Raw genomic sequence first — 18,701 nt, 5'->3', positions numbered from 1 at the left:
CTCTCCTGGCTGCCTTGCTTCTCTTGGGCAACATGAACGTATACACTGAAAAGCTCACACACACCACGCCTCATGATTGCAAGAAACATCAGATTTACAACAAGCCAGCTCTGCTATCTTTATACATGTAAAGTCACAAAATGTGGAAAAGATCAGTAACCTAAGTCTCTCCCTTTGTCTGGATAAAAAATTGGTGATCTCCCAGGCAAAAGTAGTTGGGAAGCATGGTGTTCCTCCTCAGCAGCTGTAATCTCACCTCATTTCACCAGGCAGGCATTATGTGAACACAGCGTAATGTTTCCAGCAAATCTACAAAGGAGATAAGAGATGGCAAGGACAGACATGCAGGGTGAGATGGGATAGAGGAGAAAAGAAAGACAAAATGCTCTTCAGCCAGACACGAGGAACTAGTGCGACTTTATTGAGAAAGGACACCACAAAGTAATACATAAGACAGAAGCTATGTCTGATTTTTACCAAGGAAGATCTTGACAGTATGTCAGCAATAAATAAAAAGATCCAGAAAATCTGATTCTGAATTTACCACTCTGGCAACAAAATGCCACTCCATTAATCAAAGTTATAAATGAAATCAGAAATACATGCCAGAATATCTTATAAGTTACTTATTCACTACATGAAGTCCTTATAGTAGCACAGAAATGACTGAACCATTCACAGAACAAGAGAAAAATAAATTCACTCCATCTCTTTTAAGGAGTAACCTGAGCTTGGAATGAGTTAGTTATAGCTGGACAAGGCTTGCTCTGCCAAAACCTGCCTACAAAGCCAGTGATCAAAACAGTCATTTTCTGCAACATGCCAAAGGAAATATGCACTAGGAGGTAGCAGAGTCTTTGAGGATTGCAATTTACCATACCTAAGGGGAAAGGAAGGAAACAACTTCATTCTAGCACCATAGGATTCATTTGGTGCTGAAAATATATGAATATTGAGGTCAAAAGATACTACAGAACTCAAAGAAATTTGAAGACACATGTTTTTGAAAGGAATTGCATTTTTAAAAGATTATTTTTTAAAAAGGAGTGACATGGTGGGAATGCGAGGGAAGAAAAAGTATGGGAAACAAGATATAAGAAGCTCCCATTAAACAGAAAAAAAGGAAATGCACATTTCTTCTTTGAAAAATAGGTTAGGCTTAATTTTGTCCTTGTACTTACAGAAACTAATCAGAGAGATTTGACATTGCTGGGAACCTGCCAAGTGCAGCAACTTGTACATGCAGTGCCACTGTAAGTCTCTCACTGCAGCTACTCAACAGGGCAAAGTCAGTTCAGATATCTACTTGCCTGAACTGATAGTGCAATCTCATGGTCAGTCATTCCCCACCACTTTATTTCTGCCAAGGTAAGAGCACAGCAGAAGTGAAGCACAGAAGCTAAATGAGTTACATTATGTCAAGTCCTATCAAAAGTCATCTGTAAGTGGAAAGATTGGACAGTTTGTGACACTCCCCAAAGCATCCCAGCTCAGCTAGTTCTTTAAAAGGTATTCTTAACTTTAAGCATAGTTTTAAACCTAATGCATGAATCATGCTCTTAGACTACTTAACACAGGATACACAGCTTTTTAAAAGATCTGCAGCCAGTGGCTGGATTTCGCATGGCAAGACTTGCAGTCTGTCCACATTGCAACTTAATGTCTGTTTTCAATACCCATAGATGTTCCTACCTTACATAGCACAAGTAGCACTAAGAGAAACAATGTTTCAGGCAAGATTCAAGTCCTTAATGTAAAATCATCCAGGAATTACAGTTATGGACTGTAGTTGCTAGACAGCATCCAAGTCTGTGGTTTCATGTTTTCATTGCTATTACACATGCTATTTAAATTAAACTAGAGCAAGACACACCTCAATGATAATAATTTTGGTGGTAGACATATATAATTGATCTGTTACTCTTATGTGGTTTTCAACCTCTATACTGAAAAAAAAAAAAAAATTACTTTTGTCTCACTGAGTATATAAAGGATTTAAAAACATGTACTCTGCATGAAGAAACACATGGCAGACAGCTTGCACCAATGTAAGCTATGAGTAGTACAGCTGCCACTGGTAAACCTGCAGTATAGATGGGCATATTGCCACAGGTGGAAATCCAAATCACATAATTATACAGTATCTTCATCTAAGTGCTTTATTTGAAAGATTACTTTGGCCTTGCATTACAGATCACAGTCGGCACATGTTTCTCCATCACTCTATAGTGCAAGTACGGGAAGTGGGTGTTTATGGAAAGGTTAGCCTATGAACAATGACCTCTGGACTAGGTAATGTCACAAGATATCATCCATATGACTGAACAGATTAAAAATAAATTGACTGTTAAAGGGTGCCTGTTCTTCTTTTCCTCTCTCTCTCTGTGACTGAGAACATGGGATGGGAAGTGAAAGTTTACCGCTTGCAAGTTACTCCTGGGTATATCCCATCAAGGCTTGAATCAGTGGAGTGATGCAAATCGAAACCCCAGTGTTTAGCGTTCATTTGTATCTAATGGCTAACACAGTTGAAACACCAAGACACTAACCATCTTTAATTCCTGTAGTTTGGAGCTGGGATATCTCTCTAGTAAAAAGCCCATGGGAGCTACTGAATGGCCCAGCAGGTGTCAGAGATGCTCAGTGTTTTCTGAGATCAGATATTTGGATGCAAAGATTCTTGGTAGAAATATGTTTCCTCATTTAGAGCTATGGTACTGTTCACGATGACATCATTTCAGCAGTGACAAATATAGCTGAGTCTGCTTTTTCCTATGCCATATAAATCCCCTGACCTCAATCAGATCACTGCTGATTTACACTTGTGTAAATGAAGTCAGAATCAAACCCATGGCATTCACAAATGTAGGCCAGAGTAAGTATTACTCAGAGACAAGAGACAACCCTTCAGAGGAAGGAAAAAAGATCATTTTCATGCAAATATCCTTAATAATAAGGAACAAGAGATAGAAATAAGAGTATGAATGAAATGCAATCAAGAACTGCTCAGAGATCAGATTTGCTTCTAACTTTATGACACCGCATCAGCTGCTCTTAAAGTGGCTTAAGCCCAAAATTTGACCTACCTGAAACTCGTTATATATAATTTTTCATCAGGGATCTGTGAACTAACTCAGTACCTAGGCTTGGCTTTGAAGGTAGCTGAAGATTCTCAGCTACGTGCAAGATCTGAAGATTTGATTGCTGTGTTCCATGATAATGGAAACTTTTTTTTTTCTGAGATCCAGGTTTGCCCTCAAATCGTTACACATTATCTATTTATTTATGCATAAACAGTGGCATTATGGTTTGGAGAATAGGGACCTTTTGATGGGGGGTAAGCTTAACTAGCCTATGAGAGTTTACTGCTACGCATATAAATGAGGCCATACATACAAATATGCAGAACAGACAAGTGAAAATATACAGCATCTCTTTAAAATGAAATACTTTGATTGCTCCAATCACAAGAAGTTGTAAAACTACCCTGAAGAATTAACAGCCTCAGTACATGCTAACTACATCCATCATAAATTCGTCTTTAGTTTCTGTTATCATATCACTGTCTCCTGGGACCCCCAGTCCTGTCATCATTTGCCCTTTATAATTTATTCAGCTTGTACTTGCCTGAATCCTTTCTACTTATCATTCATCTTTACAGTTGTACATAAAATTAGATTGATCCTCCTATGGCAGACATGTCAGAGAGAAAAGTTGTCATTGAATAACACATAAAGCAAATGAAGGTCCAGAAAAAGCTTTTGTTGAATAACTTGGAAATCATCCTTTGAGAGCCAAAAGGTGTCGAATTAAAAAGTAAGACAATGATACCCTTAGAATTTATTTTTTGCATACTATTTTTCAATCACCACCAAATTTCAAACATAACTGAGAAGCCTTGCTCCCATTTTGCATATCAAGCTAAGCTTGGTTAGCCACCACAAATGTAATGAATACACCAGTCTCAGCTGAGATAACAGCATGTGTCCAACACACTGGTTCTGTCAGAACACTTGTACTGTGTCCTTTTCCTCCAAAGATCTTTGGACTGGGTGGCAGAGAGACAGTTTCCTTTGTATTGTAGAGGCTGTTGTGTAAGGATACAGAAGCCAATCTTTAACTAGTGAAATGGAACTTTAATGTTTACCAAGCAGATAGGACCCAGGTGTTTCATCTCATCTGGTGAACACAACAGCACAGTCAGACTACAGGGGTTTTTAGCAAATAGAAAGTGCATATGTTTTCTTCTCCCTCTCTTGTCCCCTCCTTTCCCCAAAGCAAGATCCAAAAGTCCTTTTACTGGCTGGTCAGTCAGAAGGAGGAAACGAGATAAAAGAACAAGAATAAATCTTTTTAACCATGACATTGACACTCAAAGATTTTAAGCACTAGAGAATTTCTACAGGACTGGTTTTCACAAGTCTCTTACCTCAAATCTGTTTTTATTCCTTTTCATCTTCATTTTTAACTTCAGAAAACAGACATGTTTCTCCCAAGGGAACAATTAAATGTGTTTTCTTTCAAAATCTAAAGGGCATGGTGAGCAGGCTGTGTGTTCAGCAGGCTACTTAAATCAATGGAACCTATCCAGTTTGCCACTGCTGACCAAATATGCAATTTACATTGGTAGAGAAAACTTTTGAAATGGGAAGGTGCGGGAATATAACGCCATTTTTGGCATAACTTAATATGCAGGGTGATATGTGGTTTAATTGTATTCTAACAAGCTTTTGGGAAAATCCCTGAAACATTTGCTTTTTACAAAAAACACTGTAAAATTACAGACTATGAGACTGTGAAATTACAGCGAAGTCTGCTTGAACAGTGGCATCCATGCTACAGAGAATCACAAAATGGTTTGGTTTGTAGGGGACCTTAACAATAATCTAGTTCTGGTCCCCCTGCCATGGACAAGGACACCTTCCAGTAGACCAGGCTGCTGGTCTGATGTGCGCAAGGACTTCTGGAGTCCACATTACATTTATATCTCTTTTAAGACTTATTAGAAGGATTTGATAGGGGCTAGATTTTGCGAGACATCCTTTCCTCCCCACTCCCCCATGCTCAGGTGTCTTTCCTCACATATACATAAGAATTTAAACCAGAGAAGACCAATAACATTGAAAAACTGAAAAAAAACCCCAAACGAAACCAAACCAAAAAAACAACGAACCAACAAACCAAAGAACAAAACAAAACCAAAAAACCCACCGCAAAAACCTAAGCACAACTTCAGTTTCATTAGAGAGGTTTTTCAGTTTGTTTGTTTAAAACTGGGTTTAATATGAGTTTTATGAGCTCACCTGTCTTCTAATGTTAAAGATGCATGTTATTGCATATAATGAATAAAGAAGAATACATTTTTTTTCTAGATAGCAGAAGAAACAAAGGATGTCAGAACATTTAGGAAGAAAACTAATTATGTTATGGACTGAGAAATTTAGCATACCAGTAGCACCACTCTCACTTTTAAGAGGAACAGATACAGTAAGAAAATCCAGTCTATTTCCCAGCTTGAATAAACCCTGCAGTTTGCTGAGGTTAACACTTTCTTAGGTACTTAATTTCATAGTTATTCTTTGTAAGTTTTACAAGGAGTTTTTAACATTATGCAAAGAGTCAGTGCCTCCAACCAGTATACATGGACTATTCACTCCCATTGCCTGAGAGAGTCACAAAGAATTAGAGGAAAAAAATGCTGCTGTGCTTATCATACATGAGCTCAGTTTATTTGTGCTATAAATAAAAGTAGATCTTGATAGCGTAATTACATTTTTCAGCATTATCCTCCACCATTCACTTCAGAGAGAAAAAAAGAAAGGGGAGAAAAAGTTGGCCTCGTTATAATTTGTAATCAAAATGACTACACTTAAAGCATAATTTTATTTCACTGATTTCATTTCCTGTGGAGCTTTGTGGGGCAAATAGATAATATTGTACCAAATTTGCAGGCAGATAATTCTCACATCGCCTGCACTGTCATTGTCTAGATCACTCTCCCTTCTCCCCATGCTTTTCCCAAGACCATGGGCTCTGGTTTTGATATGGCACTTTATCATTCAGAGATACATCAGCATCAGAAATACCAAAGGTGAATCAACTTGAACTTTCTCAACTTTCTTGCTTCCCCAATTTACTCCTTCCTTGCTTAATTTGCTTTTTACAATGTTGGAGAGGAAAGACAAAAAAAAAAAAAAAGAAAAAAGAAAAGAAAAAAAAAAGTGGTTTCCCACTATGAAGGATTAGCACAGATTATGGTGAAAAGTGTTAATTATAGGTAGGGAAAGAGAATAGTGCATCTCTCCAATCTGTTCTTGATTTCCCCCGTGTCTGCCTGGCTAGTAATAAGCCTCCTTTAATCTGGCAGTCCCCTTGGTGAAATCAGCACCACGGACAGCAATATTGATTGCTTCTGAGAAACCATCACAGCTGCTCAACCAAATTACCTTTGATATGTGACCTTTAATGTAATTACTGCAGCATCAAAGCATTTCTATAAATTATTAAAGAACTAATATACTTCATCATCCAGCTACTCTATTATATGTAAAATAAACAATCACAAGTAAACGCTAGAATTTGAATTGTCTAACACTTGCAAAGTGCTCTTTACATACACGCCCAGCTACGTTAACCTTCCTTTCTAGGCAAGACAATTTCGAACTGTCCAAAACAGCCTAACTCATTTAGATGAAGAGAATTCAACTAATAATTTTATGTTTTACATTCCATTCTAGTTGCTTCAAAATATCTACAATGATTCCTTCCCGCCCAAAAAGAAAGTGCCATAAACACTTTATTAATCAATACATACCTGCTTGGAAGTCTTTTGATTATTCCACAAGATGACTTTATGTCCCACATATAATACATAAATATGTGAAACATATTCCTGTCATCTTACAAAGCACATCCAGAAAGTAATTACTGTAAAATATGTGCATGTAGCCACTCCACTAAAAACAAAGTGATACATAGCTAAGAGGCAAGGCATTTGAATCTGGACACAAACTCCTCATGCCTCACCATTTACATACATTAGCATCCATGTGCATATTATTAAAAATGGCTCAGTTCTGTGTTTTATAGTAGAAAGTACCCAAAGAGCAATATTGCAAGAGCAGGCAAATACACAATTTGCTGGGGGATGGGAAAGAAATGTCTTGATTCAGTGGTCCAGTGTACAATTATTTTCTTTTTTCCTATACCAGGTTTGTTAATTATTTTTAATATCGCCCCAATAGTCCTGTTTGTGTCATAGACAGTAGATGGTCAAGAGAAGGTGTTATGTATGTGTCATTTGTGAACTCATGTGAATGAGGACTTAGACCCCTGACCTTACAAGTGCTTTTTATTTTATGGTGATGAACTATGCTTGATATTGTTGGTGCATGTTATCAAGAACAGTCAGGTAAGTCATAAATAATTCTCTGCTACTCACATCGGAACCATAAAACAGTATCCAGGCATGATAGTTTGTCAAGAGACAAAGCTGGTTTCTCTAAATAAACTACAGTGACATCATCCAGAAAATGAGTTCAGAAACTTGGCAGAAAGCTGTATGCAGAGAGTTTTCTGACGGAAAGTAAAACTTTATCCTGAGATAAACAGAACTGGAATCGAAAGGGACGGGAGAAGTCAGTGTTCAGAACTCTCAAAAATCTGCTTGTTATTTTATACAGAGGATTCACTGTTCCCAATTCAATCAGATCCTGATGTGTCACCTGAAAGTGTAAAACAAAACAAAAAAGCCTTCTGAAGTCAGTGTGGTCAGTATGGGCTACATGTGATAGAAATGACATAAACGAAGGAAGAAGTGTTTTGCGTGTAGTCTAGAATCAGTCAGTATAACCTCTGAAGGAAGTCTTGATTGTAACACTGGTTGAATTTTGCCACCATCCAAGACAACAGTTTTGAGTTGTTTTGTGATCAAAATCCCTAAAATGCAGACCAAGATTCACAACTACGCACATATGAAGTAGTAATTTAAAAGAAAAAAAAAACCAAACTGAATGATCAGTTGGCCTCTCTCCCCAACTCTGAGCCCTTAGTCTCACTGACCTACTGTCTTCTAGAAGATATTACCATTATAAAACTTCAGGGTAAGATTTTAAACTCATAGGGGAGATATGAGCTCCATATACAAAGGAGTGGTCTGGCTCCTCATAAGGAGAACAAACAGTTTCAGTGAAAACAATTGGAATTCCAGTTAGCATCTTTTACATACACAACAACCTATTAATCACAAGCATATCTCTATTTTTTATAAATACATATTTAATTTCAAGCATATTTCAGAAAATTTCAGGTAAAATGTTACCTGAAACATCCCTCTTCAAAATATTTTCATTTTCTGTACATTCAATTTTAACATTTAGAGGAGAAAGAAGTAAAAGGAAAACATCTGCAGCTAACAAGTTTCCAGAAAAAAAAAAAAATATAAATCAGAGGGAGTTGTCAGCTACCAGATATGTATTTTTAGAGAATGAAGTATGTATATATATTTACATAAGGTATGGCCTTTAAAGCAAAGATAGATGTAGATGAGCAAGTGTGTGGGCATCTCCATACCGGCAAGGTGTCATAGAGATAGGTAAATAGATCCAGGATGATGGAAACTAGCAGAAAAGAATCAAAACTTTCTTCAGGAACGTAAAGCAAAAGATGTGTTTCAAGTTTTTTGGAAAGGTAGGTTATGGGTACACAGGACTCAGTCATTCTACACCAACTAATAAAGACAGAATTTGTATCAATTTCCTCTTGGTTTATATGCAGCTTGGAGCCATCAGGATCTCACTATTAATTACTTGATCACTGACTTCTGTGTCATTGTAAAACCAACTCTATTCTGGCCACAGGAGTACTGCACTCTGCTGTTTCCAATCCACATACCCTGGCTGAACCTAATAGTATCTCAATCTTCATCCTGGTTATTGCTAAACTGGAAACCCATCCCAGCAGGGCAGGTCTTCCCCACATAATCCTGATTCTATTTTTAGTTCTGCTTGTGTTGCCTGAACCTTAGATCTTGCGCATGTGAATAATTTTCCTCATTATCTTGTGTTCGTCTCTTTCTCTTTTCTCCTTCTCACTGCCTTTCCAATCTGCTACATCTGCTTGAATACTAAAGTAATTGAGTCAAACCACTTTGTCATCAGTAATATGTTTTCATTCCATGATAACTCAATAATGTGATCTGTTTCTTGATTTCTTGCTGCCACACCCTGCTTCAAAGAAGAAAAATAGTAGAGGTAGCATCTACTGAGCATTTCTAATACTTCATTGTAGCGGTCAGAACCCTTCCTCAGCTGAGTAAGGTTGGTAGAATCCAGCCCACAATCAGTTAATCACTGTTTTCCTGACTCCTGGTAAGAGTAAAAAAGATTTTAGGGGTTTTTTTTGCATAGAACACATTTGGGTGGGTTGGTGGAATCTTGATTTTATTAATACAATGCAAATAGTGAATCATCCAAGCAACTGGATACATTATGCTTCCAAACCCAAGACAGAACTCTCATGTAAATCATTTATTAAAAAAAAAAAGTTATCAATCTGGACTCACCCCCGGCAGAGTCTTCTGTTCATGCAGTGCGCTCTGGGCCTTTAGGGCAGACTCCCTTTCGCAGTACGTTAGGAAGGCGCAGCCTGTAAACAAAAGGCAAAATCTCAGTAAAAGTAGTGCTTCAGAGTTTAAAATTGAGACAGCCCACCATCACCCCATGCCTAGTAAATCAGTCATTAAAATCTCTCCTTAGTAGGTCCGTAGTAAAGATACAAGAAATGAAGCTATCACCACTTCCTCTGAGCCTTGATGAAATGTGAGCAACAGTGTGGCTATGACTCCTTATTTTCATTTGAACACATGCTTAAGTGTCAGATACAGAGGACTGTACAAGATTAAGGATCTCAAAGAACCCACATGGTGTCACAGAAGGGCGTGAGATCCCACTCCTGCTACAGCAGCAGCACTGGGAACAAGGCCCTTACTGCCATATCAGACTGAAGGTCTCGTGCCCTTCTTTTGTATCAAGTACTTCAAGTAAAGGGCATCCAAGGACTTGGGACTTCCCACTGCAGAAGACTACGGCTATTGTTTAGCCTGACTTGCATCCACAAGTAGTCTCCCTGATTGCAACACACCAGAAAGCCACCACCCTGCACTTGCTGCTGCAAGAGCTCATTGGCTTCCAGCCATGCATACAAAGATAATCACAGCAAATATCAAACAATCAATCCAAAACATCCATGTTGCTTTGCAGATCATTAGAACTTCAGAGATGCTTCAATGGATCATGTCTTTGATTCTTCCAAAAAGTTGTCTTATCAACTACAAAGGCTAAAGCCCTGTCATGGTAGGGGAGAGCAAAAACCCTGCTCTGCCTTCTTTCTCTACTTTCATACTCACTTTTTGGTAAAATTTGCCGATGTTGCAAAGTCTTACACCAGTTGTGTGTGATGTGATCAGGTTATTCCTTCTTACTGCAGTATACTGAAAACCTGCCAGTTCCTGCAGCAAAAGAAGTGCTTGTTATGCAAAGGACATTTTCTCTGAAGTTACTACAGAATGTCTGCAACCTCATCAGCTCCTTGCAATTGAGGTATCTCATCTTTCAAGGTTCAGGCAGCATGTCCATTAAACTGGGGGTATCTTCCAAGAGCAGCACAACTACAGAGAGACCACCAAAGAAACAAACTTGTCCCATAACCTCATCTTGACCCACCCACCTTCTTCTCACGCATGTAAAAAAGTATACAACAGGTGAGTAAACAGCAGACTGTGAACGCTTTCTTCAGCTCTGATCACCACTATGATCTTTTTATCTACACAGTGTTCACTGTTCTATCCAAACTGGCTCTTTAGACAACATTACCGAAGAAATATGCACTAGTTCTTTTCTTCTTCACGACGTTTTAAATAGATTAATACACACAAGAGACTAGGGAGATTTTTTTTCTATAAACATATATATATATTTTCTTAGAGATTGTCTTGTGAAAGTCACCCCACTCCTTTCATGATGAAGCTACAAGCTAGATGAATACTTCAATTTGGCATGGAAAATAAAATATTTTTTGCTCTATTTCTTACCCTATATTGCTTCCTGAAGGTTTATTCAAGCCAATCATATTTATTATGTCCAATAACTGAGAATCAGAATCAGAAGTGAACAATCAAAGAAGGAGACTGAACGAGAACAAAAGTTTTCATGTTCTAATTGGAATTATTTGGATTAATTCCCCTCTAACTTTAAATGAAAGAGTTTTCCGTTAGTCTGCACCTACTAGAGAAGAGGAAGAAACTGTGGCAAGGAGTTTACAACTAGTAGAAGTAATGGATTGAAAAAGACCCTTAAAAGTCACCCATAGCTTGCTAATCAAATGGGAAACTATGCTTAAATTTAATTTCAGTGCTAAATCACAGGCTGAGAGCTCTCTGTTGACTAGACACAATAAGAACGTCTCCTTTTAGTAGCAGACATGGAGCAGCAGATACACTCTAATTAGGCACATCATAGTGCACTGTTCTGGAGATAAACTGCTCAGTGTAAAGCTCCCATAATGATAGCTATATTTTTCTCCTCATTCTGATGGCCATGACGACAGTTCAGGGTAACAATGTCCTGCAATTCCTATCGTATCATGACTGTAATTCAGACCAAATAGACAAAAGTTTACTTCTCTCTGAAGGAACAAATTTTCCTTCCAAGATCCATACAAAATGTGTGTGGAGGCAAGTTAAGTCCTCTCCGAACACATTTGTGAAAGTGATAGAAGCACCAGTCTCCCAGAAACAGTATTTAGTAGAATGCATCCAAACTCACCTGTCTCCCAAACAAGGTGTTAAGGACAGAAAGGCTTTGGAATGGAAAAGAAGAAATCTAGTCTCTCATATGGTCAAACAAAGAAAAAACATGTTATTCAGGGACAAAAAAGTGTTTTGTTGAGGTATTTCTTTTTCCATTTCTCCTTAAAAAATACATCATGCACGTGAATTACAGTCTATACCACTCTTATTGGGCAAAAAAACTAATTTATTTAGGAAAAATAATACCCTATTTACTTCAAGTAAATCCTGATTGCTTAGAGACAGTAAGAAGTTCCATCCTAGTAACAGCCAGCTGGAATAAACCAGAGTTCATAATAGGCCCCAAACCTGAACTTGAAATGTCTAGTGCATGGGGTTTTTTGTCTTAATTTTACTTATAACTGGATTTCTCTATAAGGCACAAACTCAGCATCAGCCATCAGCTAGAGCTGTATTTTTCCAAAAAATTAATATGTGGCGTGTGATAAAACAATACATACATATTATTCCATCCTGCAATTATTTCCATATTTCAGCTCCTTGTGAATTAGAATGAAAGGCAGAAAGATTTATTGCCCCATCCCTACTTAGAAACACTAAAATACTTAATCTGCCCTTTGTATTGTGATGCTTAATGGAATTATAACTGGAGCACCTCTTTCAGGTGTTATTTTTCCTAGGCTACTTCTTTCAATGTTCATTCATATGACCCCTCCAAAGGATTCTTAATTTTTTTCATTTCTAATGAATGCTGTTTAAAGAACAGCACACTGAACACTCAGGTTAGCACTACAGGATACAACACCCTGAACAGCTGAGTCTTGAAATAATGTCATGTGAAGCAGCTATACTAGGTTTCACAGAGAAAAGGCAAACTGATGAAAAAAGTTAGTTTTTAAAATGGAAAACAATTTCAGAACAACCAATTTTCCCCATTAAAACTTCTGATTGTATACAGAACTACTTATTCCACTGGAACAAAGGAAAAACAAACAAAGGAAAAAAAACCAAAAAAAACAAAACACATTTTGATAGCAAACGCTTAAGTAGCTCAGCTTAAGCTCAACTCAGTTGCTAATAGCTCTTTGGGCTGGATGTGAATCTGATTTCTGGGTGAAAAGCTCCATATTCCATTACAAATTATTTGCACCATGCAGCCTCCTGGAACAGCCTATGTTCATCAGTACAGTGAATATTTCTGAACACGTCTCACTTAAGGAAAGATGGAGTGAAGGCTATGCATTCTTTCTGTCATCTGTTTGTATGGGTGATTATGACTGAGTGAGTACAGTGCTTGAGAATTACATCTGAATTTAAACAAAAAAATCTAATTGACTAATTATTGATAATGAAGGACTTGCTCCTAACTGCTCCTAATTTAAATTCCATTTCTCTCAAAAATGCCAAGATTTCTAGACATGTGTCAATCAGCTAAGAGATGCTTTGTTTGGATTGTATCTTTCCAGCTGTTCATTTGCTACCAGTGGACAGGTCTTTGGGCTAGTGCATAAACATCTGGAAACTCCCAGCTGGCAATTAACTCTCAACCTGTTGAACTGCAGTCTCTTGGAAACATGAGGATGTATCAAGTGGTCTCCTGGGAAACAAGGTTGTTAAAGAGAAGGGGGAAACAAAAACAAGAGCTTGAGAAGGGGAAAAAAAAAAAAAGATAAAAAAAGCTCTATTTTAATTTTACCTCCAGGGAATTCAATAACGTAAATAATAATTGCACAGAATACAGATGGATAATGATTGCATTTATGGCAACTTCAACCCCACAGTAAGTCTCCTGAAGATTTTGCACAAGCCTGGGAGGCAAAACAGTCAGGGGACACATTCTGAGCTGAACAGAATAACTCTGGAAACCAAGAATTATTTCACCCCACCAGTACTCAGTTCATCCTGGGACAGACGAAAACAACCTTTTCACTTGACATCTCTGTGCTTATCACTTCAGTGAATCAGTTGACTCTCAGTTACTTTAAACCAGTTAAGTTGTTCTGGCCAGATAAAAGCACTGGTTACCTAACTCTAAATTTAGCTATTTAAAATTTGTTAATGACAAGACATTCATTTAATCTAGCATACAGGAGAGCAATAAACCTCTGGAGATGCCTACCTTCTACATGGGGTGTAAGAGCCATGCACAGCCACCTCAGGTGCAGGCTTTTAGCTTCAAGGTTGCACATTCACATCATCAGATTCTACCTGTCCCCTCTAACGTCCCAGTTACCTCAAGTATATGCCTTACCTGTACCATAATCAATCCTTGTTATCCATGGTGGAAGATGAAGATGATGCATACTGGAGATCTATTAATAAGTTTAAGGGGTTTTTGCCCCCTTTCTTGTTTTATTTTGGCAGACAGCCACAGGTATCATGGCAGTTTCTCCTCTTTGCCCATTGTTTAGATCAAAGATCTACATCTTGTGTGACATATTTTGGTGACATCCCCTGATTTTATTGGAATTACATAACCTCATAGAACACATGCATTTAGCTTTCCCATACATCTAGATCCAGAGATGTTGTCCAAGAGCTAGACTATAACCATGACCATTTCCAGGTATTTATTGTCTGTCTGAACAAGGCATTAAAGGTCCGATCTAAATCTAATGAAAAAATATTTATACACTTCAACAGATTATGGGGAAGGGACCCTTAATCTTTCTGGGCCTATATTTGCTCTTTGGCATTTTGAGGGAAAATTAAAAAGTTTGTTAGGTGCTTTAAGACTCTTGGATGAAAGCCATGAAGTAAAGCAGATTCTAAACTCAGGAGTGTAAATTCAGTCAAGAGGAAAGCTTGCCTGTAACTCAGCAGAACTATGCAATTACACCAACATAAAATTAGGTTCATTATTTGACCCATAATCTATTGCTTCTCTTGGAAGAATCCTTGGCTCAGACACTGACCTCAGCTAAATTGATGATAATCTAGAACAGTTAGGATAACCCTAAGTTTAGTGAAACTTTTCACAAGTGGTCTAAGTCAGTTTTTGGTTCACAAGTATTTGTGACTGTAGAGTATTTGTGACTGTAGAGTATGCATCAACCAGTTGCTGCAGTTCAGCTGACAGGTGATAAGTTCCAAAACTACAGCCCTTCTGATACCTGTAAGTGTAACTAAAATCAGAATCATTGCCAAAGAAAAGATGAAAATATTGCAATGCTGTCAGTTGTTTGCTTGTTTTTCCTGGAGTCAATTAGCTTCATGTTTTTAGTTAAAATAATAATCATTGACTTTAACAATGAGGTTTCCTAAATTGGCCTTCCCATGTTGTTTTATGTTAGACACCTGGATAGCGCATGAATGGGTGAACAAGATACCCTTCTGTTAACAGTTACACAAGAAAGAAGAAACCAATTCATAATATCTGCTACTGTGGAAACTTTTCACCTATAAGCTTCAGTGTATCAAACTCCCCCAAACCCCAAGGCAGAGAAACCAAGAGCTTTACTCCAGCAGAGCACAGTGGAGCTCAAGAAAGCAAACTGCAATTCAAGCACAGCTCTCCAAGACCTTCACGCTGTATACAGAAAATAGAGAAGAGTATTAATATTGCATACCTTAGACCACATGCTAGTGGTCATGCTCCAACTTCAGAACAGCTATAGACTTGTAGAGGAGCTGCTTTGCGAGCAAAAAACTTGCATCTCTGGGAAATAAGAACTCTCAACTAGTGACAGGTCTGAGCATCTTGCTTAGAGGTGCTTCAGTCTCTCTGTACCTTAATTGTCTTTGAAACATTCAGATCAAGGTGTACAAGTTATTTGTGGTGGACCAGAGATCTATCCCCCATCTTCCAAGCTCTAGGTTTGTGTTTGAGAGTGCTCTTCCCCTGAAAATAAAACAGTTCCTTGCTTCAAGATTCAGGGATCTCTTACACAGAGAAAGATTGTAACACCCAAGAAAACTCTTACCTTAAAGTCAACGTCTCGGATTACATCGCCCAGCTAGGATTTCAAAGTGAGAAAGAAATCTTTTTTCACTTTAACTATCCTAGCTCTACATGTCTGGTTTTGAAACAATTCTCATTTGCTCTGTCTACAGTGAACTGCCCAAGTTTTAATCACTTGAGGGTTTCAGAGATTGAGCTGAATTTTCTTGAGAGGGACACAATCAATAAAGACATTTGGAACTGGAAATGTTTTACCCAATTTCTTCATCTGTTGGTCTCTCAGTGATTAACTGCCTTCTGATGAAAGTTAACATCTTTGCTGGTAAAGAACACTCACTTTGCTAGAACTTTTTTTTTTTTCTTTTTTTTTCCCCATCATCTCCCCTGCTGCACAACTACTGAATGCTAACTGTTTAGAGAAAAAGATAGGAATAAAAATCTTCCCAGATATCAGCTTCCCTGTCAATTACTTTGCAAGGCAGATTAACATCCAAAAAGCCCTGCTGTGTGGAATGCTAATTTTCTTTTACCTCTTATGTTATTTTCATTAACTATTATGATGCTGTTGTTTTCCCACTATAGATAACTCGACCAGGATCTGTATGTAAAAGCATACATAAGGCACACTCATATACACCCACGAACAAATATTAAAAACAAAGAAACAACAACAACAAAAATAACAAGTTAAGAGTCCAAATCTAGAAATGCAGAAGTTAACCGTATTTCCAGAATATTAGCTCACTTAAAATGCAGTTATGATACTTCAGAATGAAACATGGATATATACAATCCAAATCAGAGCTGTTCCTCAGACTAAGCAGTGCTTAATTACATTTAGCTGTGTCCAGGCAGACAGCAGAGAGACTTGAGTAACTGTCAGTGTATAGAAGCATTTTAACAAAACACAGACAACAGTTTAATCTTGATTTTTGATAACAAATAGGTTTTTAATGAAAATACCAATTTTCAAAAGCAAAAATTTCTCATAGGAAGTTTCAATGAATATTTTATCAGTAAGTGTTTCTCAGCCCCATGACACAATTTCTGATCAAAGCCTACAGCAAGAGAATCTCATTCCAGGACAGTCAGTAGTCCAGGCTCTCAGTCTGAATCAGGCAAGCAGGGTCTTGAGCCCAGGACTTCTATACATCAGAACGGAGTGCACTGTCACTGGCAGACCCCTGAGAGTCCATCTTTTTTTCTTCTAAGTAACTCCACAGCTACCTCACCTCCACCCCACTGTGGAACTGGAAAGCTTTTGATGTCCTAATTTCTTTTTTTTTTTTCCCCCCAGGATGAGAAGAACAGTTTCTGGCTCTGATTCACACAAGGACAAGTTTCTCCTGGGGTCTTGAAGGTTCCTTGCAAGTTGCTTTGAACCATTGTTTGCTGACTGGCACACTCAAGGTAAGGTACAGAATGAACAATCGATTTGACATAGCATATACCCGTTCCTATTTTCCCATAACTGCCTAGGTTTTAGCTTTAAATTTCATAGTGAAACTTCTGAGATACTTTTGATCATCTGAGCCCATTTCAATCCAACATTCACTGCTCAAGTTTCTGCACGTGTAGCTATCCAGAACATTTTACTTCCTAGAACAAGTGTCTATTTTCCATACAGACAGCAAACCATCAATGAATGGACTCCCCATTAGAAAAATAAGAATGTACATTACTGATTAAGGTAGTTGTCTTCCAAAAAAGATTGCTGGTGTGCCTAACAGAGACTGAAAACATTAGATGTTTTGAATTACAGTAAAAAACTTCTTTTTAAATAGACTAGTCTCACCTCTGCGTCTCATTTGTTGCCTAATAACTGTGGACTCCGTGTTGTAAGGAGAGATGCATGATCTCAGGTCCTATTCATCAAACAATTAGGGCATGTTCTTGATCTTAAAGTATAAAAAGTCTGATGTTAAAGTGAAACTCATGATCAACTGGTATTCTGGACCAAGCACCATTACTTCTGGTATTTCAGAACTCAGACACTGATGAGAAAGCCATGGCCAAACTGTAGCGATCACTCAAGTGAGGGTGAATGAGTAGGTTCTAGATAATAGGTTCGTTACTTAGTAACGAATCATCAAGATAAGTTAAAATCCTGATCACCTCTCATCTTGGCTCACTATAACCTACCTATTACTTCAGTCATATTTATGTTACCATTTTACATGACAGCCTCAGAAAAAAAAAATAATAATTACAAAATTGTAATGAAATCTTCAAGATTTCATGTTTCCAGTGTAGTGATAAACAAAGGAAATACAGAAGGTGGGGGGTTTTTGCCTGTGATTCACTAGCGAAAGTCAGGAATACAAAAATCTTGTTGAAACAGTTATGGGTTAAACCTCCTTGAGTATGTGCATTAATTAGACTCCATACCTGCTGTTGTGGGTCCTGCCTTTCAAGTTATTTCTATTGTTAGCAGCATATGAATAACTCAGTGGATTTTCTGAAACACTTACCTGTTTCAAAAACTTTTCCTCTTCTTCTTAATTTTATTTTGACTTTTGGATCCACTTCTTTTGGGGACACTTCTTCAGGAATTCTCAACTATTATCCAGAGGTTAGGCTACTGTTCAACAACATTCACTTTCATACCTTGAATCTTAGCAAACATAAAGCAAAACCATCTCTAAACAAATTAGACTATTCAACCACCTATAACATTTTCCAAGACTTGCCTTTCTGCATCCATAGAGAGTTGATTTTGATTTTCTTTTTTTTTTTGCTTACTGCTCATTATCTTTCACCAGGGTGAGGAATAAAAATTTCTTGTAACATAACATCAACTCTGTGTGCAAGAAATGTGTTTGTACTTAAAAACATAAGAAAAGTTGATATTTTCACTCTTAAAAAAAATGTCAGGGCCATGCAATGAATGTCTTGTTGATCAAATGTTTAGTTATTTATAGTTTTGTCCAGGTACATGCAAGTAGCCTGTTCTAAATACTAACTTCCAGATGCTCCGAAGAGCCTCATGTTCTT

The 18,701-nt window shown here is 37.7% G+C and overlaps 1 protein-coding gene across 47 annotated transcripts in view; it reads right to left on the bottom strand.

Annotated features, from left to right (window-relative positions):
- Positions 1–18,701, bottom strand: part of CELF4 (CUGBP Elav-like family member 4) — a 691,562-nt gene that overhangs the window by 588,534 nt on the left and 84,327 nt on the right. For all 47 annotated transcript variants that reach the window (XM_065657517.1, XM_065657466.1, XM_065657477.1 and 44 more), the window contains one exon: positions 9,563–9,645. In XM_065657517.1, the coding sequence (XP_065513589.1) occupies positions 9,563–9,645 (83 nt within the window). The remainder of the gene's footprint in view (positions 1–9,562; positions 9,646–18,701) is intronic.

The sequence above is a fragment of the Caloenas nicobarica genome, chromosome Z (genome assembly GCF_036013445.1).
Source record: "Caloenas nicobarica isolate bCalNic1 chromosome Z, bCalNic1.hap1, whole genome shotgun sequence".
NCBI classification, from domain to species: Eukaryota; Metazoa; Chordata; class Aves; order Columbiformes; family Columbidae; genus Caloenas; species Caloenas nicobarica.
This window is presented reverse-complemented; position numbering and strand designations above follow the sequence as displayed.